This window comes from Stomoxys calcitrans, chromosome 5, assembly GCF_963082655.1.
Source record: "Stomoxys calcitrans chromosome 5, idStoCalc2.1, whole genome shotgun sequence".
NCBI lineage: Eukaryota > Metazoa > Arthropoda > Insecta > Diptera > Muscidae > Stomoxys > Stomoxys calcitrans.
The window spans coordinates 27,884,136-27,910,224 of NC_081556.1; the positions used below are offsets into that span (position 1 = coordinate 27,884,136).

At 37.9% G+C, this 26,089-nt stretch overlaps 2 protein-coding genes across 3 annotated transcripts in view; one reads left to right on the forward strand and one right to left on the reverse strand.

Moving 5' to 3' along the window:
- Positions 1-939: 939 nt before the first annotated feature.
- LOC106085605 (borealin) lies at positions 940-6,485 on the reverse strand. Of its 2 annotated transcripts, none has more exons than XM_013249920.2 (4): positions 6,018-6,485; positions 5,758-5,878; positions 1,734-2,163; positions 940-1,675 (listed from the first exon to the last, which is right to left on the reverse strand). In XM_013249920.2, the coding sequence occupies exons 1-4, from the start codon at positions 6,237-6,239 to the stop codon at positions 1,483-1,485; spliced, it is 966 nt and encodes a 321-aa protein (XP_013105374.1). In that variant the 5' UTR covers positions 6,240-6,485; the 3' UTR covers positions 940-1,482. The 2 variants fall into 2 exon arrangements, with proteins under 2 accessions (XP_013105374.1, XP_013105373.1); XM_013249919.2 differs by having other exon boundaries at positions 942-1,675; positions 1,734-2,175; positions 6,018-6,484.
- A 3,096-nt stretch (positions 6,486-9,581) lies between these two features.
- The window catches only part of LOC106085634 (uncharacterized), a 35,931-nt gene continuing 19,423 nt past the window's right edge, over positions 9,582-26,089 (forward strand). The window contains exon 1 of the mRNA XM_013249951.2: positions 9,582-11,185. Within this exon, the coding sequence (XP_013105405.2) occupies positions 11,153-11,185 (33 nt within the window). The 5' untranslated portion in view covers positions 9,582-11,152. The remainder of the gene's footprint in view (positions 11,186-26,089) is intronic.

A 26,089-nucleotide genomic window follows, 5' to 3' on the forward strand; every position in this document is an offset into this window, starting at 1 on the left:
GGCTGTCGCGGACAATCAGCGGTATCGAGCGGAGTGTCCTAGTGAGGCGCCGGACGGCACCGGCTCTTGCACAAATAATGAGTACCTATGACGTTCGATATGACAAGGCGAGTTATTGATGCCTTTAAATAACCAATGGCCATCTTGTTCACGTGGAGTTCGGTCGTTTGGTCCGGGACGAGCTTGCTCACCTACAGGAGCTTGACAATGATCACCACATCCACATGAAAATGTGGCTACAACTTGGTCGTACCATGGGTTTCCTTGCTTCTGGTACCAAGTACGGATTTCGGGGTATTTTCCATGGAGTGAGTAATAGTTTGCCACTGCGCCGTAATATCATCGGGACAAGGAGTGCTTTCATCAAGCAGTTATATCAGTCGAGTGTAGTATGCCGTTACCATCTGTTGTGTTTGCAGCTTTATAACGTGCAGTGTCAAATCATACTCGTCACGCTCAAAAGGTTGCGAAACTTTTCTGCAACAAGGCAATGAACCGATCCTATTTACGTTCCTCGGAGAAATTACTATACGCAAACCAGGGTGGGGGGTACATACGGTTCCTGGAAGACTGGACGAGTATTAAACAAGGAAGATCTGTATAACAATCCACTTCTAAGATTGTCGCGTTGAATTATTTTTGAGTATGGCAAACTAAAGGTAACCCTATAACGCTGAATTATTTTTGAGTATGGCAAACTAAAGATAACCCTATTACTACTCTCGCAATTGCATACCTACAAAAATAGCCATAGGTAATACAAAAAAAAAAAAAACGTTGATAGCTAATTATTTTTTTTTATGTATATTTTATTTGTAATTTATAAAATTGAAATAAAAAACTTAAGCTTAGACAGTTACACAAAATTGAAAGATTATAAAAATAATTTTATTTGTTCAAACGGTAATATATAAAAAAAAATAAAAAAAACTATTCAGCAAAAAAATGTTTGCAATTAAAAAATCGTACGTTGTTGTAATAAAAATTTTGAATATGAAAACAAGAGTTATTTATATGCTAACATTTGTTGCTCACAGATATTTATTTATATGCTAGCGTTGTTGCAAATAAAATTTGAGGCGGAAACATATTTTAAACTTGTTTTCAACAAATAAGACAAATTACAGTTTTTTTGGGACAAAAAACAAATGTTAACCATTTTGTACATGTTTCGTGCACTCCTCGGCGACGAGTTCTTTGTTGAACTCCAGAACAAGTAAATTCTTGTGTTGCTTCATGCATTGGCAATCAAATGGGTTATTAATTAAATTTAATACTAAATCATTAACAAATAAGGGTACAAGACATATGTAGTAAGAAATAAATGAAAGGTGGTTGTACACATGTAGTGAGTGTGCGCTTCGTATTACCAATAAGGATTTCGATTTGGTTTCGATATAGTGGGTGGGAAATGTATTGATTCTCGATAATAAATATATATTTTCATCATAAGTAATTTCTTGCTCAGCTAATGATATGGCTCTATATAAAACCGGCCTTGTCTGCCATACTAACTATTTTATCGATATTAGCATGCAATGTTCTCAATTGTTCCAAAGTCTCTGGGTCCATGGCTTCCAAAATGTTTGGCTGCAGTTCGGCAAGTTTCTTGGGACGCATAGATATAACACCATTGCGTAATGGAATATTAAGGTGTGCGTAATTGTCAGGAATTCTAGATAGAAAAAAAATTGAATAAAAGTTTTTCGCTTTATGTCTTACGCTAGCCTTACGTGTTGGATACCAAGGGACTACCGCATTTCGAAAGCACCAATTCTCCGGCCCTGGGGAATCGCAAAAATGTTGGAGGCGAAGACGGCAAATCTGCATCATTTACTAACTTTGGTGTACGATCGGCGCTAAGTGCTTTAGTCCTAGAAGCCATAGGTGTTCTCATTTTACTACGTGAATGATGGTCGCCGACTGCATTGACCGACAATTGTGAAGAACTCTTCTTTTTAATGGCCGAACCAGGTATACCGTAATCCCCGCAGGCCGAACGACTGCGTCTTGGTCGTCTAGCTCTAGCCGAACTCAATGGTCCGGGTGTACGCAGACGCGCTGTTTGATGCGGTGCCAATTGTTGTGTACGCATATTCGACGAATTAAGATAGGCTGCATGTGCTGTGGAAGATCCTAAACTGCCACCGGTGGAACTATCCTCTGTAAGGTAGCCTTTACCAAATGAGTCAATAGCCAAGAGAATTTACATAAATGTAATTAAGAAGAATAGTAGTTATGAGATGAGGCGTGTGCATATGTGTACAAATAAATAAGTTGTTGGTGAAAGGAAAAAGAAATAAAAATAATCAAAATACAAGTACCATATAAGAAACCCAAAAGTTAGGAAGTTAAACATTGACAACCCAATAAAAATGAAGTAAATATGAAGAACAACGGATATACATACATAACATGAATTAATGAATGTGAGTACAAATGAAACCAAAATGTCGTAGAGAGCTTATACAGGTACTTTACCATTGCTTTCCGTTTCAATATTAAAAATACACTTTCTTACAATTCGCCAATGCCTAGGAAACTTAACACAATTGCAAAACAACCTAGCACCATTAGGATTAGGGAAATCGATAGGGTGGTCAACGATCACAATCAGTATTTATGAAACGAGCTAATGAAGCATTGCATTGTCGAGTCGCGATCTACTGCAGTCACTTTTGAACCCCAGTAGAAAGTTTGATAGGACCAGTCTTTTTTGGCGAAGCAACATCCAAAGAAATGCGTCAGGTTATTCAAACGATATCCTGTGAGTAATAGGGCGTGGATAGCCATTCGTCGCATATGTGATCTGAGAACCGATGATTCAACGATCACAATTTACCATGGATGAAGTTACTAATGTCATTGTCGCATTGCCAAGTGGTTCAAACCACTGGATCCCGTTGGAATCTCTTCAATGATGTTGAAGAATATGCATGTAACAGGAGTCGAGAACCTGAGCGAAGTCCTTAACCCGTCTCTGAGCACTCATAGTTCACGAGGTCTGGATAATGGGCAGAGTGATATCGTTACTGACGTCTGGATTGAAGGAGAATTGTACAGACCGATTTCCCTAAAATGCCTAACAGAGGTCCTCAAAATGTCTCTGAGAACTCTCAAAGTTTCCGATGTCTGGAAAATTGCCAGGGTGATCCCGCTACCGAAGCCTAGAAAGAACACGAGCAAGGGAGTAGGTGACTAAAACACTCGAGGGCCGAGTTGGTAGCGTGCTTGAGTTACCAGTGCATGAGTCGTGGATTCGATTTCCGCCAGAAGCCTTGGTCTGTCGCTACTGTGGTATAACAATGGACCTAAAATTGTCTGAGTGAGTCGGTAAAGAACTACCACTCTTACCTATCCTAACCTACTCTTCCCGAGCGTCGTGGGATAATTTTTTTTTTGCTGAGCAGCAACATGGATTTCGTAAATTGCATAGAACGGCGACAGTTTTTTGAGGACATCGACAATACGTCCCTGTTTTAAAGCCTGAAACTTTTGATATTGGATTATTGGTACGACCGCCACTGGCATGTGGATTCATGGGATGAGTAATCAAAGCCCTATAGAGTGAAACAAGTAGCTCTCCAAGATGGGGTGATATTTCTGGCACTGTTTAACCTCTACCTTCACCCTCTGGGGGTGAACGAGTCCTCTAGGTTTCGGAAAGTGTTATCTAAGGAAAACCCTCGGCAGTGTCTTGAGAGATAACGAGACTTGGACGGAGTCTAGTTCCGAAACTCTCGAACTCCTGGACACAAAGCACTTTCCGGGGTGCTAGGATCTGGCTAGTGGATCGATGACTTCCAACGTTACGAATGTCCATGCAGATACGAAGCAGTGCTGAAGCGTTGTCGGTTGTTAGAGGGATGACAACAGAGGGGCGCCCTACAAACCAACAGGACCGGATGGGATATCGCCTGCCATACTGCAAAGGGCTTGGTTTCGTGCTCACTGCGTGGCGGGAGGTTATGGTCATTTTCACTCTCACGGCAGGGAAACGGGGTTTCTTCCGGACCAATGACTTTAGGCCGATCAGTCTTTCGTATTAAACATACTTGAGAGACTGTTGGAGGCGTATGCCAGGGATCTTCTTGACCCATCGCTGGTAGTCCTCTACGGCGTGGGGAGCTACATAGAGTGGAACTTAGGGACAGCCGACTTCACAAAGGGATTTTAAAAACGGGGAGTTGGGGTCCATACATCGTTCTCTTGTTGATATGGCAGTCTCCCCTTCTGGTTGTTGTTGCAGCCACATTCGCATGTGGAGGTGGCCATCCTTGTCAAGGTGAGCAAGCTCGTTCCCGTCTATACAACAGATCCCCGTGGGAAAAGGGTGGTCATTGGTAATTAAGAGGCGACCTCTCCGCTCGATACCGCTGATTGTCCGCGACTGCCGTTGCAGATACTCCGTATGGAGCATTCCACTATCCACAACATGTGGACGCCCGGTAGCTGAATGCGTAACAATTCAGACCACCAAATATACCAGAATTCTTATTCTCACATTTGACAGACAGGACAAGACCAAAATCAAGCACCTCATATACTTGGCCGGCAGCACATAAAGAATGATCAAAGAAAGCCTCTTAGCAAACTACAAGGCTCCTCCTTCTCCATCTCCCTTCCTAGGTATAAGAATATTTAGATTTTTTAAGGACGCGAATCGCGAATATCTCACCGAACCTCCCCAAACTCCTCATACAAAGGAAGTTCACAGGATTAACATACCGGCTGAATATAATCCTTAGAAGACACCTACGATAACAACAAAGAACTGCCTAGGAAGGCCAGAACCACTCTGACCCTGTACAAATCACCCTTTTTACACTGGGCATTCCCGCATCTAGATCTGAATACCACAGTCGGGTCGGAACATCAGAATAATTTTATATGTATCCTTACACCGGTCATGGTAACTATATCATAAAAAGGAATTTCCCTAATAATTTTGCTAGAAATTGAATAGGATTCGACTTATTGCCAAAAGAAGAAGAAAAGAAGTATTTGAAGACAACAAATTCATAAATATTTGGACTGCTGCGGAGGATCGCTACCTCCACATGCAAATATGTGGGTTCAACAACAGATTGTCTTGAAAACTATATTAGATATGAAAATCGCAAAAGTACAACAATGTTGGTAGAACCCTATAACATAGGTCAAAAAGTGTTCTTCATAAAGATCTTAAAGGATAACCTATTGTTATCCTCTCTAAAAATTTATAGAAATAAAGGGAACACCTGGCACATCCATACGTGCTGCATGTATTTGGGTGCACAATATCATTACGTCAAACTATAAGGGGGTTGATTTCTTCAGATCTTTATTCACTATACACAGGTAGTCAAATTCTAAAGACGAAATTCAGTAATTCTCAGCTAAATAAAAACTTGCTTAATGATAATTAACAAATCATTAAAATATAAAATGCCGTTTTACTAGGAACCATTATCCTCATATGTATCGCTTTATTACTCAAAAATATTGCCATATATGTTCGACAATACATTATAAAATTCCTACGTGCTAAGAAGGATGGCAAAACTATTTATAATTTTAAAGGATATGGACTTGAAGTTGTTAGAAAAAATTTTTTGTTTTGCAAATTATTAAGCCGGAATATGGATATAACATATACAAATTAGATAAGTAGGTCCATGTTATGAATGTTGATATAAAAAACCACTAACCCTTCTAAACCAAGCGTACCCGTAGCCATTTGAGATGGGGAAAAATAAATAATAAAAACTGGCTCACCTTCATCATTGGGATTTGCGGCTTTGGCAGACTTTAGCAGAGCAGAATTGATTGAAGAGCTCAAAGAATTTTCATCATTTCTTTGTTTTTTCTTTTCCCAATCGGCAAACCTCTTGAAGTCCTACAGAGAAACAAATTAATAAAAATATGAAAAATATCATAAGTTAGTGATTCAATAATAAGTAAAAAAATAATTAAAAGCTAACTTTGATGAATACTGGTCGAGCCTTATTTGCTGACATATGCTGAAGAGTACTTACCATTTCGAAAAGATCACATATTTTCATTTCCAACAGAGCTGTTCCAATGGTTTTTCTAAGCATTGAAAATTTTTCTTCATACAGGGAGAGACAATCTTGGACCTTAGCTTCAAAGGTAGTTTGAAAGCCTTCCAAAGTATTCTCAAATTCCCTAATTTTTTCTTCGCGATTTGCAGCCTCACGATTGCGTTTCGAACTTTTTGAAACCTTTGTGCGCGGCATAATGATTTTTGCTTGGCTGCTGCGTGCACGACTTTAGCCTTCAAAATGTTAATTGATAAATTTTCTTGGTAAAGTTAGCGATTTTGCAATCGCTTGAAAAAGATTTTTGCTTTACTGATGTTCGTCTTCTTTTTTTATAATTCTTTTCGTTAGTCAGCAATGTTTGAAAACAAATACAATAAATTATTGTGGCGGCGCTTGCGAAACTCCTGTTGGCAAGCTTGAATTAATCGACTTGTTTGCAATGTGTAGGTTGGTGCTACTGATCGCTATTAGAGGCGTTGCCAACTGCATTGTATTTAAGAGTAGTGGAGTGTTTCCATCTAAAGGCAAGTTTTTAGATATATTGAGGCTGTTTTGTATGGAAGCATGATCGACTTTTTGACGCACACAAAGAAATGTGTGTCCGTGTATGTATACGTATGCATGCATGAGCAGAGAATATGCAAGAAAGATGATAACAATAAAGAGAATGCAAACAAAAATCTGACATCATTGTACCGTCAAAAATGGCCGTCTGCTAACAGCTGTTCGCGTGAGACCACCTTTTTATATCTTCCTTGGTATGGAAGCATGATGCAACCTATCGTATGACACTCATTAAAAATTGTCATATATTTATCGTTTAGAAATACGTTAACACTGCTTGGTAAATCCGGATTAATGGTCCACGTCAGCTGAATTTATAAAGGAAAAACATATGATTGAGCCACTAAACAGGTTTAATGAGCAACAGGATTCACTAGGGATCTGAAGTGAAATTAAAAAGTCGATTTTTCGACTTTTTCTGATAATCAAGAAATCGACTTTTTGACTATCACAAAGTCGACTTTTTTTTCGAAAAGTTGAGTATTTTACAGAAAAAGTAGAATACGCAGGCTCAGCCTTGAACGGTTAAAATCCGATCATATTTGGATATAGGGTTTTTGAAAACATTAAAGGCGTATTTACTATTCAAATGATTACTTCATCTAAAGCCCTTTATATCCTTGCCAAATATGGTCCTGATCAGACTATATATAGCTATAGTTGCCATATAGATTGATCCTGATATAGGGTATTAAAGCCACAACAAGCGCAATTATTACCCGATATCGCTGAAATTTTAAACAGTGTATTGAGCCTCCCGACGTTCGGGCTGAATATGACTCAGATCGGACCCTATTTAGATATAGATATATAGACCATCAGAAAAAATTTGCAGAGGTGGTTTTCCCCTCCTTATGCTGGCAACATTTGTGAGGTACTATGTCATGTAAAACTTCTCTCCAAAGAGGTGTCGCATTGTGGCACGCCGTTCAGACTCGGCTTTAAAAAGAAGGCCCCTATCATTGAGCTTAAACTTGAATCGGACTGGACTCATTGATATATGAGAAGTCGGCCCCTATCTCTTAGTTTAATGTTCATGGGCAAAATTTGCATTTTGTATTTGCCATATAGATCGATCTGTCAATTTAGGGTCTTAAGCCCATAAAAACAGGTTGTGGCAGTTGGCCAACAACAAAATTTTGCATGCGGTATTCTGTTGACTTTCAACAACTGTGCCAAGTACGGTCCAAATCGGTCTATAACTTGATATAGCTCCCATATAAACCGATCTCCCGATTTGACTTCTTGAGCCCTTACAAGCCGCAATTTTAATTTGATTTGGCTGAAATTTTGCATGCGGTGTCCTGACTACTTCCACCAACTGTGCCAAATTCGGTTCATATCAGTCTATAGCTCCCACATAAAGTGGTCTCTCGATCATCCTTGTTCGGTTCCTAGAAGCTTTAACTTTTGCTGATTTGATTTTACTGAAGTTTGGCAGGATCCATGGTGGTGGGTTCCCATGATTCGGCCCGGCCGAACAAACACGTTTTTACTTGTTATACCTGCCACCATAGGGTAGGGGCATGGTACAATTAAGAGAGAGCGTCATTAGCATAACAACAAAAATATACTCCCAAAGAAACTACCTTGATTGGCTAATGCCGTAAATGTAAATGTCAAAGTGCAATCGACTTGAAACTAAATCCATTTCGACTTTTTTCGATGGAGCGTCACCCTGGGTATTTGAACAGATAGTGCACTACCTGGGTTAATATGTCTTGGCTACACTCATGACATAATTATCAGGTAGTGTACCGTAAACAACCGAGTAATATTTTTTCTCGCGAAGTGCCCTATCTGTCAACGAGTTTTGGTTGTGTGTGTTATAGTTAGGTTAAGTGGCAGTCTGCCATCAGACTCACTTAGACGTTTTCGTCGATTGTGACACCACAGGAACAGAATGCCTTCTAGTTCCTACCGTTGAACCATCCAGATCGCTTTAAAAAGCCCAATAACTTGCGAGTGTTCACATCCGGTAAATCAACAGGTTCTCAAAAAAAATGATAACCTATTATAGTTAAGAAGCATAACACTATGTGTGTTACAACGAAAAATGGCGCGAACCAGTAACATACACAAAATCAGAGTTGCAATAATCACTGATTGTGGCAGATAGTGCACTGAATATTTTGTAGTTGGGCAACTGCCACTACTTGTAAATGAATATATCTTGGCTGCACTCATCTTAATCGGTTTTGACATCTGTCCAGATTGGCCGTCATGTGTAATTCATAAGGAAAGCCTTCATAAAAAAAACGGATGCCAAGATTTGCTCACATCTTTAGGTCATGTCTTACAAGAATAACATACAGGTGTGAGCAAAAATGATGAATCGTATGTAAATTGATAATTTTGACCAACATTTTAAATTACATGTGAATACAAAAAGTGGCATGTCATAAAACAACTACATGTCGTGTGATAGCGTCTTAAGCAAGCGAATCCATTAGACTTGTAAATGAAACAATCCAATTATTGCTAATCTATCACAACGTACAGTGGATAAGGACATTTGAAGGAATCAAACACGAAATGATACTAGTTGTCAATCACTCACATGATGGAAACATGTAATTTTGCATAAAATGCATCAAATTATTAAAAAAAATTCCAATTTTATTGGAAATAGGGCATGTATCAGCTGATCTATCTAACATTTTTTGCAAGTAAAACTTTGCAAAAATATGGCACCATCATATAGTTTGTGTAGAATAATACGATAAAAATAAATAACCGGAAATAAATGAGACGAACAAAACAAAATACTCAAAAGATTATAAACAAAACAAATGTTATGCTCTTGCTCAGTTGACAACTATGGTGAGAAATTTTATCACAGCATAATATGGTGAATATGCACAAAAAAAAATCAAGTTGAGAGAACAAAAATAGGATGATGGTCCTGCATGAGAACTTATATTAACTTGGACGAGTTAGGAAACATGAACAGTTGAGCATTAACTACAATACGAAACGGTTGCTAAAACGCTAATCACAACAAGATAGATAAAAAAGAATACCCTTTGTTACAAAAGAGAGAAGAAAAATCTTGTCTATAGCAATTACACAAGAGTTCTGGGAACGTGTAGAAAATTTTAAAAATTTCTTTTTGTGGAATAATGTTAATGATATAACGTTTTCAAAAGAAAAAAATCACAAAAGTTTTGATAAAGCGATAAAATCAACACTTTTAAGTGTTATTTTATATTTTCTAAGCACTTTTTCGCGATTATTACCGAAAAAGGGGAGCATTTTCTACAGAAAAAACTGATTTTTTTTACATCTCTACAAGAAATTCGAGGGTAAAGGAGTAGCGTTGATTTGAATTAAATCTTTAACAAAAGAAACCGAGTTTATGTCGCCGCATAAAAAATAATTTATTGATTTATAACATAAAGTCCAAACATAACGGTATAATATAGCAACCATCATTGCACATACATACATACATAGCTGCATATACACAGCCTAGGTGTCGTCGTATATCACACAACTTAACACCCGAACTCATCGACCAATTGCCGAGCATTACAGAAGTGCGAGCAACAAAGCGAGAGAGAGAGCGGAAGTATAAAGCACTAGTGCTTATAATCTCTCTCACACTTCCTCTCTTTATATTTGGGCAAACCAAAAAAAAAACTAATCAACAAAGTGTAGTTGTATTTTGGCTCCCAAAACGACAAAAATAACGGAGACAAGATACACTTAAAACCACCATTATAACAACAACCTCTGACAAGGACGACAATAATTATCCTTATACAACACGAGCAGCATAATTGTAAGGCCTTACAACATAACAACAGCAAGGACATTTGAAACTAACCCAATAACCTAAAAAAGGCAACGGCTATATAGAAAGTGTAACCTCCACCTCAATCTGAATCTCTATTGCAAAGATGTTGCCATAAATTGTATCTGTTATTGCTGCTGCTGCTGCCGCCGCCGCTGCTGTTGCTTTCAATCAGCACTTTCCGTATGTTTGGTTTTAAATTTTCACCTTGAGTTCGTTGCAGCACAAGTTCACAATAGAAACTGGATATATAATAATCTCCTCTACGAGACCGAGACAACTAAACAAGTGCCAAATATTTTTTGTACCATAAAGAGCAAGTGATAGAGTTAAACGAGATTTTTTTATACACTATACCTTGTAATTGACCAGCAGAGAAATCCTACTACCGGAGGCAATCGCCCAACAATAACTGTTCCCGACGACAGACAACGAGCCACGCTTCTCGCACTTCTTCAGGTGCCTGAGCGGTTTTAGTTGTCAGTGTCCGTCGTCGTCATCGTTGTCGCTGACCGTTATATTTCTCTACTCCCCCCTACTTAACTTACTGCGCGCATTCGAATTTGTTTTATACAAGAGAAATTGTAATAAAAACTCACAAAATTCCGCCGTCTATCGCATTTGCGTTTGCGAAACTATTTTGTGGCGGCCTCAAGCGTAGCAGATTTAAACCAATGCATTTAGGTTTGAAACATCATAAACCAACAAATAAAAAGCATCAAAAACGATTTTCCGGCAGTAGTAAAATATGTCTTTATCCCGAGGAGAATTCCCTTTACAGGTAAGTGTGAAATAATTCACAATTTTAGGGGAGAATAACAAAAAAAAAGAATATGTAGTTCTTTAAAAATGCTTTTTTGTAGTCTAATTTAACAAACCGAAATTGGTAAAATTTAGATTTGTACACATAAAGCCATTTTTCGCTCGAACAACTGTCAAAACGTATTAAGCCTAGTATTAACTTCGACTTTTCGCCCGAACAACTATCATTAAGCCTACTACTGACTTCTTTTTCTTTGTCAGAACACAAACAAAGGTCAAACATACAATTGTGAATAATACTTAATTTACTTTACTTTAAATGGCTATGACAGAAAATTTGCCCCATTAGCCGAACCTAGAATAGCGTTCCAAGTACCTTGATCTTCTGCGCTGCTTTTAAAATCACTCAGACTCACTTAGATGTTGTCGTTTATTGTGATACCACAGTAGAAGGAAGACGGCTTCTAGTTCCTACCGTTGAACCATCCAGAACGCAATAAAACGCCCAACAACTTCCAAATGTTCACATCCGCTAAATCAGACAAGTTCTCGAAAAATTGAGGCCCTAAAGTGCAACTCCTTCTGACTGCCAGTGCGGGACACACACACAGCAGATGTTCTATAGTCTATTCATCTTTGACGTTCTTACAGCTTCGGCAAAAGTATTGGGTTGCCCAAAAAGTAATTGCGAATTTTTCATATAGTCGGCGTTGACAAATTTTTTTACAGCTTGTGACTCTGTAACTGCATTCTTTCTTCTGTCAGTTATCAGCTGTTACTTTTAGCTTGCTTTAGAAAAAAAGTGTAAAAAAGTATATTTGATTAAAGTTCATTCTTAGTTTTATTAAAAATGCATTTACTTTCATTTGAAAAAAACCGCCATTACTTTTTGGCAACCCAATATTACTGGCAACCTACCGTCTGTCAGCATGTTTTTCGATCAGACAGTCACCTATCATGACGGATACAATGACTGAGACGTGCGTTCTAGCCAGCGACAGCAAGGCTGTGGAGCTCTTCAAGTCTAGATTACGCCACATAATTTTGGAGTGTTCACAACCCCCCTTTGTGACGATCTGTCATTCGTTGGCCTTCGGGCCTGATCCTGAAGACTTAGCTTACATGTCGCTAAAGGCATACCCATAGATTACAGGAGTGGTCGGGTTACCTTCTCGATAGGACCAGTCCTAGTTTATCAGAGTAGAAACACCGTCCACCAGACCACGACACCATATAGCATTATAGGTCTGACAGCTGTAGTATATATCCAGTCCCTTTAGTACAAATCGCCAGATTGCAACTTATTATATATTCGATAAGCATCTCACTCTTTCGTTGATATCCGAATTTCATTATATCTGGGGATGTGCCTTAGCATCACTTCCTACATGAAGCTCTTTTTCCCTGCAGAAGCGGCTTCAACAAGGAACTTAAGGCTTAAAGGCGGCATCTTGTGCCATATATAGGGAAGCCAGCCAGTAATGAAACTTATTAATTTCAAGGCTGGCTATTACTTAATCTTCAGTGCTTAGCGACTGAAGAAGAAAAACATTTAGACTATTGTTTGCAAGAATAAATACTCCGTGTCTCCCGCTCCCCATATCCTTGGGTAGTTTAAATCCAGAAATTTTTATTTCACGAACAATTCCTCCACACCCCAATGGTTCCAGGATAAGAACCATCATGGTAAGAGATTTTCAGTCTCCTCAGACAAGTGTTCAGCAACAACTGCTGAGTCGTCTTCTGATTCCCCACCGCTTCTATACAGCTTTAGTCTCAACTTGTTGAGACTCCTTCAGACTAGTTAAAGTCTGCGACACAGCCGGAGTTTATTACCAATACTGCATGTCTCCGGTCGCCATCAGCCGCATCCCATCTACCAATCTTCCAGTTGTTGGTTGAAAGATTGGGATGACATTCCCTTAGCCTCTCAAGTATGGATTCAGGATCTCAGGGAATCATTGGTATCCAAGCATGTGCCATTGGTCCAGAAGGAATATCTTCCTTCTTGATAGCACCTGGCCAGATCTCGCCAATCTTTTTAAGAGCGCAACGATACGTTTCAATTGAGCGTTGATCCCCAAAAACAATCAGTTTGTATAGGCGCCGATTCCAGGCTGCGTCGTTACAAAATGGAGGAGGACCAGGCACTTTCAGAAGAACATCAGAGTATACAGATGACAGTCCATTGACTATCCGACTCCAATTATTCTTAGGAGTCCCTGCTCTTCATCCTTGTCGACAACTGCCATCACCAAACTGGCCCTAGCGACAATAGCATAGGTTCTTGGACCTGTATTCCGTTTGTTCGCCTTAGTTCTTTTAGGGATGGCATGCCCTCCAGATGACCGCAGCAGTATTGATTTGTCGAAGAAGGCCGATGACCTAGGCAAATTATACACATGCGAAGATAAAATTGGTTTCGCCTTGTCCCTAAGACTCGAACCGGGCGTCTTCGTCAAAATCCCTTGCTGCCCAGTCATCTGTCAGCTAGTGAAGCCTGGCTCAGCCGCTCCACCAGTCGAGGTCTCAGTAGCAGACAACATGAAACGGCCTGATACCACCACCGCAACTGTTGGGTCTTTGGAATCCATTCTAGGCCTACTCCCGGGCTCTGGACCTTCGGCTCCACTGCACAGTAGTCGCTGCCATAGGCCAAAAATCAAAAAATCAAAGTGTAATATTTGGTACCATATATGTATACATTAACTCTTAAGAGGTTAAGCATCTCGAAAGTATGCATGTGTTTGACTGATTCTAACGGTTCTTTTTGAAGAATAGCACCAAAAGAGAGAAGATGTAATAAGTTGGTTTCAGACGTAAATTCAATGCAAAAGTGAAGTGAAAACAATATAAAAAGAGAAAAAAATAATCAAATTTATAATGGATATTGGATGTTAGGTTGTTGCAGAGATTATTCAAAATTAGTGTTTTATTTGTATGTTTTGTAGTGATGATGAACTTCAAGAATGTATAGCTATGTTCCGCCTTGAACTCCCCGTTCATATTTTACACTAATGTCAATTGTGGTCTTAAGATGCTGCATGCAAAGTTTTAGCTGGGGCGATAAATATGGAAGGAAAAAAATCTTAATGAGCCCTTTGCGCTTCAGATTTCCGGGATAGTACTGAGCAAAAAAGTCCACTAAACTATACGTCTACGGTGAAAATCAAACCTCAAACCTTCTTATAGTGTTACACTTTTTCCATTTTCAATCGAACTTGTTCATATGTAGTCATTTCGATCAAATAATACGGTAAAAATCGCATCCTTGTCTTCGGATTAAAACTTTCTAGCAATGCATCTAATATGCCGTTAGCTAAATAAACCCCGTTCACTTTTTCCATTATTATATATATTTATTTTTAAATATTTTGCCGCTTTTTTTCAAACATTCAACATATTTTGTTTTCTTCTTCTGTTAAAACAAACCTTGCTCGAATTATAGCCGCTGATTTTAAGTGCGACAATCTTCATCGTAGACTTGGCACGGTGTAAGAAATGCAACATTTTTCCATTCTCTGTAGGCAACACCATTACAAACTACACCAGGTGGAGGGGTTCCATTTTTTGGACAAACGAACACAAAATTTCTATTTCAGTGCATCATGTTGAAAAAAATGCTACACTTTTTTGCACAATCGAAAACACCATAAGACAAGACAATAGCTCAGAACTCCCTATTACATTACAAAGCACTGAAACGCTTCATCAGGCAGTTTTGGCCTTGTGAAAGCGCACATTTTTGTGAAAATATTGAAAAATTACTATGAACAACTGAAAATGGTCTCGGCAGATCGACATGTAGTGCAACTCGCATGCATGGGCGGGTGCTCCGAACTACTTGACCGTGTTTAGAGGAGGGCGATAGTGTTGATAGGGGACAGTACGGTATCCAACTCTATTGTTGCACTTGAACACCGTCGCAACGTGGGTTGCTTGGCACTGTTCTATCGTTAATTTAATGGTGTGTGTTCCACTGATATCCGCCTTCTTATTTCTGACGTAAGGGTGTGCGTCAGAAATACGAGACTCTCAAGGAATGACCGAACAATGCACTACAGAGATAATTCCTTTTTCGACCGAACTGTTCGTATGTGGAATTGACATCCGGCAAATATCTCTCCCACCGACTTCGACATCCAGAAATTCAAAACAAATGCCAATAATTACTACTCCCTCTTTCCTCCCTCCCATTTCTAACTAACAGTAAAACGATTTCCAGAAGTCTTGCTTTGAAGAATTTTCTAAATAGTTTTTTTTTGAATTTTATAACTTTAAAGAAAAAAAACATACTAGTTTCATTCGCCCAATTTAACTTCTAAAATTTTTCTAAGGCAGCTTTAATGTTGGGTATTTTTTTACTCATTCGGCTTAAATGAGTTAAAAGGTTAGAAAATTCATAATTTTAAATTTAGTTTAAGAAATCTCTAAAGATGCATTGTGCATTGCTGTATATCATTCGTATGTTCAATATTTTGTTATCTTCATATAATGTATACGCACATAGTCCTATGCAGCTGCACTTTAAAGACTAAAAGAGAAAGTTCAGCACAGGGCATAGACAAACACAACAGCTATGAGTATGAATGGGTGCGTCACATAGTTTTCAAGTGCCTTCATCTTTCTGCTCATGACTTTTCTGCAAGAAAGTAAGTCAAAATACAGGCACTTATGTCACTTTTATGCAACATTCTTTTCCACATAGCACAAGCATAAACATATTTCATATCTCACCATTGTTGTTGCATGGTCGTACATGGAAACATGATACTCATGACAATGATAAAGGTGTTCTTGAACTTTCCACATGTGCAGTAGCAGCAGCAGCAGCAGAGATAATAGTAGCAGCACAGAGTTTGCCAACGCAAGAGCTCAATTAAAAAGACAACTGACACTTTGAAAAAACACACTGAACAGCTTACACACATATGTATATGTGACAAATCGTACTTTTGATTAACTGAGACTTGCACGGACAGACAATATAAGAAGAAGTACACATGTTTCATTTGCCAACACCATGTTTTGAATTTGTATTTGCAGGAGACAACGGAAGCGAGAGATATGTGGAAGAATAACGCACACTCACCACTGTTTCTCTCTCTCTCTCTCTTTCACTCTACTCTCTTATTATCTTCAAAGGGTTTACTTCATTACAATCATGTTCTCTAAGTAAACTCAGTGAATTTGTTGGCCACATGGTTTGTGGATTGGGGGGCTGGTGGGTAGGTTAATAACATATGTATGTTGGTTGTTGCTTCCGTTATCCTTTGTCGTACATTGACTTTAACACAAAACAAAGAGCAGCGCCCATAGTTATGGGCTTAGTCGTTGCATCTTTTCGTTGTTATTTACTCTTTGTTGGTAGTGCTTGACCTTTAGTTGTATCACCATGACCCATTGATGCTGACTGCTGTAGAAGTCTTCTTTTACATTGTAATGTGTATGTAAATAGAGAAACAAGCACATTAACAGCTAGCTTTGTTTGCAATTTTGATGGCCCCTTTCATCTGAGTGGAATGTGTTGTAATAAAGGCTCTCACTCTCTTTAGCGTGAAGTGTTGTTGCTTTCGCTTGAATTGCAGTAGTCATGTTTTTTTCTTGTTTCTTTGTTTTTAACAAGGGGTCAAGTTCTGTTTGTTTGTTACATTATTGTCGGGTGAATTGACAATTTTATTGCATTAGTCATCGATTATATATGACATAGCGTAAAAATTGTTGGTTAAAATGCAGCACTGTCTTAGTGTAATGTACAAAAAGGAAAATAGAAAAAGGTTAAAGTAATTCCAGGAATAAGTTAAAAAAAAAATCAAATAAGTGCCTCTGTCAAATTTAAGAATATTCCAATTAGATTTTAAGGAATGCGTCATGGATGACTCATAAAAATATCGAAACAAGTAAAAGCGTTCTATGTTCGCCGGGTCGTGACTTATATGTCCTCCACCATGGATCGCAACTGTCAAATTCTTTGCCCGGTTTCTCTTTATAGGCAAACAATGGATAAGAACTGCTATGCTATTGGAGCTATATCAAGTTATTAACCGATTCGAGCCATACTTGGCTTGGATGTTGGAGACCATAGAATTGCACCCTAGTAAAAATATGCCATTTGTGAACGGATGGAGATAACTCTTTGAAATTTGAAATGGTGGCCCGGGCTGAAATTTTTGCAGAGGCTGCCTTTGTACTTTGCGATTAACGAAGGTATTTGTGGTTCTATTTTCGTTTTGGATTGGAGACATTTACAATGACTTTGCTGCAGCATGTGCCAACATTCGATAATTGGGTTAATAGTTGTACAGTTCAGACGCGTTCTCAGACGGCATATTTTTATACCCACTGTGGTAAAGGGTATTAAAAGTTTGTGATTTTTTTTTGCAAAGCTAAGAAGGAGAAGAGCTGGAACCATTGATAAGTATACCGATCGACTCAGAATCACTTTCTGATTCGATAAGCCATGTCCGTACGTCCGTTTGGGAGTCCATGTAATCAAGGTTTAGGTCGTACTTGTTGTCCAATCGTCTCGAAATTTTGCACATGGCACTTTTTCGGCCCAAGGATGAACGTTATTGAATTTGGTAAAAATCGGTTCAGATTAAGATTTAGCTCCCATATATATGTATCGCCCGATTTGCACTTTAGTGGCTGTAGTAACTACAATTTTCCACCGATGTGCACAAAATTTGGCACAAATTGTTTTGTTACTGATCTTAACATATCTGCAAAATTTCAAAATCAAAATCGGTTCAGATTTAGATATAGCTTCCTTGTAAATGTATCGCCCGATTTGCAATTTAATGGCCGTAGTAACTACACCTTTCAACCGATCTGCACAAAATTTGGCATGGGTTGATTTGATCTTAACATATATGCACGATTTCATCAATATCGGTTCAGATTTGTATAAGGCTCCCATATATATTTATCGCCGGATTTATACTTATGTGGCCATAGTAACAACAATTTTCAGCGATCTGCAAAAAATTTGGCAAGGATTGTTTTGTTATTGATCCTAACATATATGCACGATTTCGTAAATATCGGTTCAGATTTGAATAAAGTTCCCACATATATTTCTCGCCGGATTTGCACTTATGTGGCCGTAGTAACAACAATTTTCAAACGATCTGTTCGAAAAAAGTAGGTTCAGATTTAGATATGGCTCTAATATACATATATCTCTTTTGATTTTCTCCCAGTGTGCGATGCTTATTGAAATTAAAGCAAGCTAAAACGCATTATGTTAGGCCGTGCCAAACTTTGGATATCCACCACCATGGATATATTTACCATCCTATTTTATTAAAAACTCCGCTATCATATCTATAGTTATATCCAAATGTGGGCTGGTCTGCATCATATTTTATTCAGGTGACGAGAAAGTGGGCAATAAATCCGTTTTTTATGAGATTACAACTCTAAATTGAAAGAACTGTCTATATGGCAGCTTCTAAATGTGGTTCCATCAGGATAATATTCTGTCAGGTGATGGGAGAATAACTCACCGTTTTCAGAGAAATTGGATAATAGTTGCGCCTTTTACGGGCTTTAGACCCAATGCGAAACATGTTGAGTCCTTCTTATACCATAGACATACATAATAATGCTGTTGAATACCACATATAATTTTCGTTGGCTTAGAGAATCTCAGTTTAAAAAAGTTCACACCTATAGATCAGATCAGGAATTATAAATGTCGAGTTTTGATTGGTGTATAAGAGTTTATATGACCAAGTTAAAGAACTGTATATGAACAAGTTAAAGAACTGTTAAAAATCACACCTAAATTCTTCGCACTAGACACAATATCAATTTTCTGTTGATTTATAGTGATATCCTGACCTCGCAAACTAAATCTTTTATAAAACAATCACTTTCGATTTCTGGAGGTACAGAAATAAACCATTTGCTGTGGCCCATTTATAGACAGGTCGTTGAGTTTAACAACGCATTCACTAATATTATTAGCCGCTAAGGAATAACTGAACGTTTTCAGCATACATAAGGAATTGGCTATGGACCAGCTGGGTAGGAAGATCGTTTGCGTAGAGCGAAAAAAAAGAGCGAACCAATTATTGAGCCTTGTGGAACTCCCTTGGACAATAGAATTGGCTCTGATATTGAATCCCCTACGTACACTGTCTGTTGCCGATTACTAAGATATGATTGAACCAATTTGATAGAAGTATCGCTGAAAATGAAAAATCTTCTAATCTTCATATATAAGTTATGATGATCAACCGTGTCGAAGGCCTTTGAATGATTTAGTAGGATGAGAAAACTGACATTTCCATCATCAATTTAATTTCTAATTGATTCCGAAACCTAAACGCAATTATGATGGGCACGAAACCCGGATTGTCTATCGGACAACAAAGATTCATGATGGAGACAAATAAAGATGGATAGAGTTTATGCAAAATCTTCTCGAAAACTTTCGAGAGGTAACATAATATAGAAATCGGACGGAAATCACAATTTGATTTAGGGATTGGGGTTATCTTCGATCTTTTCCAAATAGTCGGATATGCTTTCCGGAAGCCTATTAGTGTCTTGGTAAAAAGTCGAGTCTATATCTAAGGTCGGAATATTAACAAAAGTTTCATTTAATTCATTTATATCACCATGGTAATTAGAAATTGCCTTGGATTTTCCAATTCCAATTTCGTTTATAACCCTCCACTTGCCTTTCGTGTCTGACGAATAATATTTGGATGAATAATATGGTAATTTGCATCACTAATGAGTGCATTAACTTTATTTGATGCCGTGCGGAATTCCTCATGAAATTCAGACGTTTTAAAGCGTTTCCACCTGGAGTAGGCTAGGTCCATGTTACGAATAAAATTTCTAATAGTTGAATTTAACCATGGCTTAGTATCCGATTTCTTCATCTTAGTCCGATTGGGGACTGTTGCATCATAGATACGTCTAATGTTATCTTGAAGAAAGCTTAATTTCTCATCGACAGATTTAAGAGCATATATCCTATTCCAATAGTCTTCCTTTCATCTAAGGCAGAATAGTCCACAATTTTTGATACAGTGAAATTGTAAGCCAGAAAAATCAAATTATGTCTTGAGATATTTGGTCATAGAGCGAAATACTAGAAGTATTATCCATTCGAAAAAAAAGAGAAACATACTGTGATTGAATGAATCAAAACTTGTGTAGAACTGTTTTGTAGTGTGGCTCTGAGTCCTAAAAATATGTGAGACGTTCGTAGAAATTAATAATATAAGACTCGATTTCAACTATAACTGAAATAAATGGTATTTCAAATGAGATGGTTTGGCAACCTCAAACCCTTTCAAAGTGTTGGTTCTATATATTGATTCCGCAACATCATGGATGCAACCAATATATTGAAATTCTACAAAACATTAAGCTCTCATATGCGGAGATAGAAATGACTCAATCATTTAAATTTCTAGAAGATTACGACCCCAAATACTTCGATCTTTAAGCAACAAGGTGGTTTTAAGGAAATAATAACGACCTCGGATCTCGGGTCTGGTAAAAATAGCCGAACAAAATATACAAAAAAAAAAAATAGTAGATTAACTGGAACGTTTTTGAGAAAAAGTTTTACGCAGCATAGCTAGTCCAATAAAATACTAATTTATAAGGAATAATGTATTTGATTACATTCGTACAAAAAAAGATAGCTAAAATAAGTTTTCTGATTTTTTTTGTTAAGATTTAGTTATTACCACTATTATTTTGACCGCCCGTAATTCAGAAATAAACACATTAAAGGACTTTATTGAGAACACGTAAAACTTTTTACTATAATGGTAAAAATAACCTGTCATACAATGCCGGTAAATCTATAAAAAAATATTATATGCTTCCAAAGAAAAATATAATTTTTTTTGAGTTAAAAGGTTTTACAATTCTGCTCTGCTATTTATTTGGCCGCAGCTGCATATGTTCGACCGGTTTTGAGTAACATTGGAACAATGTGGTAATTTCTTAAACTATCCTCACGAAAATTGGCACATATCATTCTTTCATGACTTTTGACATTATAAGTAAAATTTTATCAAAATCGGTTCAGATTAAAATGTAGCCTCGTGTACATTTGTTCTCGCCCTACTTACATTTATAGAGTCTTAGTTACCACAAGAAAGTGAAACTCTAAAATGGTGGACTTACCAGTGGACTCAGACACAATTTGCGCAACAACCCCTTATCATATCAGTGCCAGCCTCTTCTGGCGTCACGTTGTCCGCTGGGGAGTTTCCTGCGAAAAGTGTACATCCATAAGTAGTTCTAGTGTTTCTTCACTAAACATTTTCCATACATTCTCTGATTTCAGAATGTGTCCCACCGTTATAGGTTTGGAGGCTAAGATCTCCCTAGCCTAGAGGCCTCAGATGTAACCTATACGGAGTAGCAGAATTCCATGCAGCATCTTTTCTGAGAATTTTTCAGCTCGCTCTCGGATTTTCTTAGCTTAGCCTCATATAAGTTCCAGTCTGGAGTAGAGCTGGCAAAATATCGATGGCACTATCAATATTTGCTTTTTTTGACTGAATATCGATTGATATTTTTCCGACGGATACTATCGCAAAAGTTAAATATTTTTGCAAAACCAAACAAAAACATGTAAGAGCGTGCTAAATTCAGCCTGGCTGAATCTTATATACCCTCCACCATGGATCGCATTTGTCGAGTTCTATGCGCAGTATCTCTTTCAAGCAAACAATGAATATTGATTAAGAACTGCTGTGCTATTGGAGCTATATCAAGTAATAATCCGATTCGGGCCATAAATGAATGCTGAACATTGTAGAAGTCATTGTGTAATATTCCAGTTCATTCGGATAAGAATTGCGCCTTGTAGGGGCTCAAAAAGCAAAATCGGGAGATCGGTTTATATGGGAGCTGTAGAAGCTATTGATCGATTCAGACCATATTAGAGACGTATGTTGAAGGACATGAGAGAAGCTGTTGTACAAAATTTCTTCCAAATCGGATAAGAATTGCGCCCTCCAGAGGCTCAAGAAGTCAAGAACCCAGATCGGCTTAATGGCAGCTATATCAGGTTATGTACCGATTTGCGCCATACTTAGCATAACAAAATACCTCATGCAAAATTTCAGTCAACATGGATGAGAATTGCGCGCTCTATGGGCTCAAGAAGTCAAGATCCAAGATCGGTTTATATGAGAGCTATGCGAGATTATGAATAGATTTGTATCATACTTAACACAATTGTTGGAAGTGACACCAAAACACTACGTGCAAAATTTCAGTCAAAACGGACGAGAATTGCGCCCTCTAGAGGCTCCAGAATTCAAGACCCAAGATCGGTTTATATGGCTATATGGTTATATAAAAGTCTCCAGAGGGCACAATTTTCATCCGTTTAGACTACCATTTTGTACAATGATTTCTCTCATGACTTCCAACTGACTTTATTAACCTTGGTTTTATTCGGTCTATATAAATCGATCTCTTGATTTTTACTTCCCATTTTCGTTTGAAATATAGGTGATTGGAAATTAACAATAGTATCGATATTTACTATTAAAACTATCGAATGTTGCCATTTTCGATAATTTGCCAGCTCTAGAGCCCGTTCAGAAATCAATTTTTATGCAAAAATATACTCAACATCCATGGGAATTATTATTTCGACCTGCCATTGAAGTAAAGAGAAACTTGCAAAGATGCAAACTATGGTGTAGGGTATATAATATAAGACATACGCTTTTACTTCTTTTATTTGAAATTTTCTGTTATTTTATATATTTTTTGTATGTTTTTTTGTATTCTACTCTCAAATGACGTTCGCTAGTTTTTAATTTGTAACTTAAGCCCTCAGCTGGTAAAATTAGTTGTATAACAAAAGAGGACATTCACATAACAACCTTGAACAATAACAGCTACAATCGTTACTTTTTTTTTTAAAAAGAAAAGAAAATAATGAGGAGGTGTATACGACAAAATACGTCATTAACATAATATAATTTTAATTGAATTTGTTAAGCAATGGATTGCTCTCCAATGTTGCATTTTCATTTATTGCCAGGAACTGCCAGTGTGTAACCACAAGAGAGATCGCTGCTTGTACGACATGGTTACGATTTATGGCAGTGACAGAAACAATTTCAGTTGTATTTTTTCAATTTGCAAGAGGTTTTTGTTTGTTTTTAATTTAAGTTGTGATATATGCTATTGTACAATAAGTAAACGAAGACAACAAACTCATAATCTAAATTATCATTAAACAATTTAAGACACGCAATGCTGTCTAAAAGCGCCTAAAGGTATGCCACACCACAAGGGCGCATTTGCCAGTCTATAGGAATGACTACATACAAATTTGCTATCATCTACCTTTTGTATGTAAGTAGTTATGTCGCACTGGCTTAAAAGTAAATAAATAAATAAATTAATCGAAAACAGAGAGAAGACCGAACACGAAAGCAAAAAAATCAAACGAATTGAATGAAAATGACGTCAACAGGACATTTGATGCAATCACATGATACGTTTCGTTTCTTATGCCTCCTCCAACATCCCAACAACTATGATATACCCACCATTCACTTGTAGAACTTTACGTTGGCTTTCGTTGTTCAGCTATGCCTGTCACTAGGACTGGATTCCATTTTCTATTATGACAGCCAATTGCAAACATTTTGTTGTTGTTATTGTTGCTGTTGTTTCCTTTTTTTGCAACCATATTGTGATGTTATGACATGATTCTTCTATGCCATTGCATATTCGTATGGGACATTTTCTCATAATGGATGTTACCATTTTCGTAGATGTATAAAAAGTTTTGGAAAAGCCTCTGAGCAAGATTAAAAAAAAAATTAATGACGAACACAAAGTTCATGGAAAAATACCCAGAAAAATAAACTTGGACAAGGCCTAGATTTTGATATCTACACAAACTTTAGAAAAACAAGTAAAGAAAGGCAAAAAACGGGCGGTACCGACAATATAATACCCTACACCTACCGCATAAATGGAAATTGGGAGCTACATCTAATTCTGAACCGAATTTAATAGAATTCGGTGGAGATTCTCAAATGCGTTCTAAAACAATCGGTATCAAATTTCGACCAAATGTGTCCAAAATTGTAATAACTATGGCCCTATATGTGCAAATAGGGCGACGTATATATGTATATGGAATCTAAAAGTAAATCTGATCCGATTTTGGTAAAATTTTACAAAAAATGTCAACAGTCATAAGAAAATTATATGTGCCACTTTTCGTGCAAATTGGTTGACATATGACCACATTATTCCAAATTATGCAAAGTCGGACGAACATATATATGGGAGCCATATCTAAATCTGAACCGATTTCAACCATTTAGATATTGTGGTAGTCGTCGAGAAAAACTTTGTGCAAAATTTGGTGAGTCATAAGAAAATCCATTCTGCCAAATTTCGAGTGAATCGTTGAACAAATAATCACATAATTGCAATATAAGTCCAACTCATACAAAAGGGGGCTATATCAAAATCTGAACCGATTTCGATCAAACTCCTTAGATATGAATCGTGGTAGTCGTAAAGGAGAGGGTTATGCAAAATGTTGGGATGATTGGTCAATAAATGCGCTTGTAGTGGCTCTACAAGTGAAAATCCGCTGATATATATACATGGGGGCTATATCTAAATCTGAACCGATTCCTATGAAATTTGCTAGTAATACCGAGAGATTTAAGAAAATCCTTCCTGCCAAATTTTGAGAGAATTGAAAAACAAATGACAACATTATTGCAATACTACTCAAAATCGCTATATATCGGAGCTATATCTAATTCTGAACCGATTTCGACCAAACTCTATATATATTGTGGAAGTCATAGGAAAGGTTAGGTTAAGTTAGGTTTAAGTAGGAGTCTGCCATCAGACTCACTTAGACGTTTTCGTCCATTGTGATACCACAGGAACAGAAGAAGGAAGATGCCTTCTAGTTCCTACCATTGAACTATCCAGATCGCTTTAAAAAGCCCAACAACTTGCGAATGTCCACATCTACTAAATCAGACAGGTTCTCAAAGTAATGAGAACTTAAAGTGGAACTCCTTCTGACTGCCAGTGCGGGACATATACACAGAAGGTGCTCTATAGTCTCTTCTTCTTCGATGTCCTTACAGCTTCGGCAAAAGTCGTTGCTGGCAATCTTCAGTCTGTCAGCATGTTTTCCGATTAGACAGTGACCTTTCATGACGGACACAATAACTGAGACGTCTATTCTGGCCAGTGAAGGCAAAGCAGTAGACCTCTTCAAGTCTAGATTAGTCCAAATAGTTTTGGAACGCTCACAGCCCCCTCTTTGTCACCATCTATCATTCATTGTCCTTCGGGCCTGGTCCTGAAAACTTAGCTTGCATGTCGCTAGAGGCATACCCACAGATTCCAGTATCCCTGAAATGTGTAGGATAGTTCGTAGTCTCGTAAGCTCGACCGCGCTTTACAATTCCCTGGTATGTCTCTGTGGTCCGTTACCAAGAACGGTTGAATTTTGAACTGTTTAGCCATCTCGTTGAGAGATGTGCGTCATTCGAGGATGGTTTTTTTGTTCAGAAGTACGTTCTCCAGGGATTAAATGGCCTGGCTGTCTGAGAAGATATTAATGCCAGCCGTCGTTATGACTTTATATCTTAGCCATTCCATCTCTTCCTTAATTGCAAAGATCTCCGCTTGATACACACTGCAGTGGTCGGGTAACCTTTTCGATATGACCAGTCCTAGTACACCCTAAAGCCACACTGCCTGGAACATCGGATATTGTATCAAGAATAACAGAGTGTCCGTAGCCACCACTTGACCAAAGAGAAAGCTTCCTTAGCCTTACAGCAGTTTTGGCAGCAATTTGTCTAGCCACAATGTCCAGAGGCATAAGATGTAGCATTAAATTCAGTACATCAGATGGTGTCGTCCT

Coding starts and splice junctions, on each gene's coding strand:
- LOC106085605 (XM_013249919.2), bottom strand. CDS start 6,239: ATGCCGCGCACAAAGGTTTCAAAAAGTTCGAAACGCAATCGTGAGGCT. Junction 2,176..5,757: donor CGCAAATCCCAATGATGAAG/GTGAGCCAGTTT, acceptor CATTTGGTAAAG/GCTACCTTACAGAGGATAGT. Junction 1,676..1,733: donor AGTCCCTTGGTATCCAACAC/GTAAGGCTAGCG, acceptor TTTTCTATCTAG/AATTCCTGACAATTACGCAC.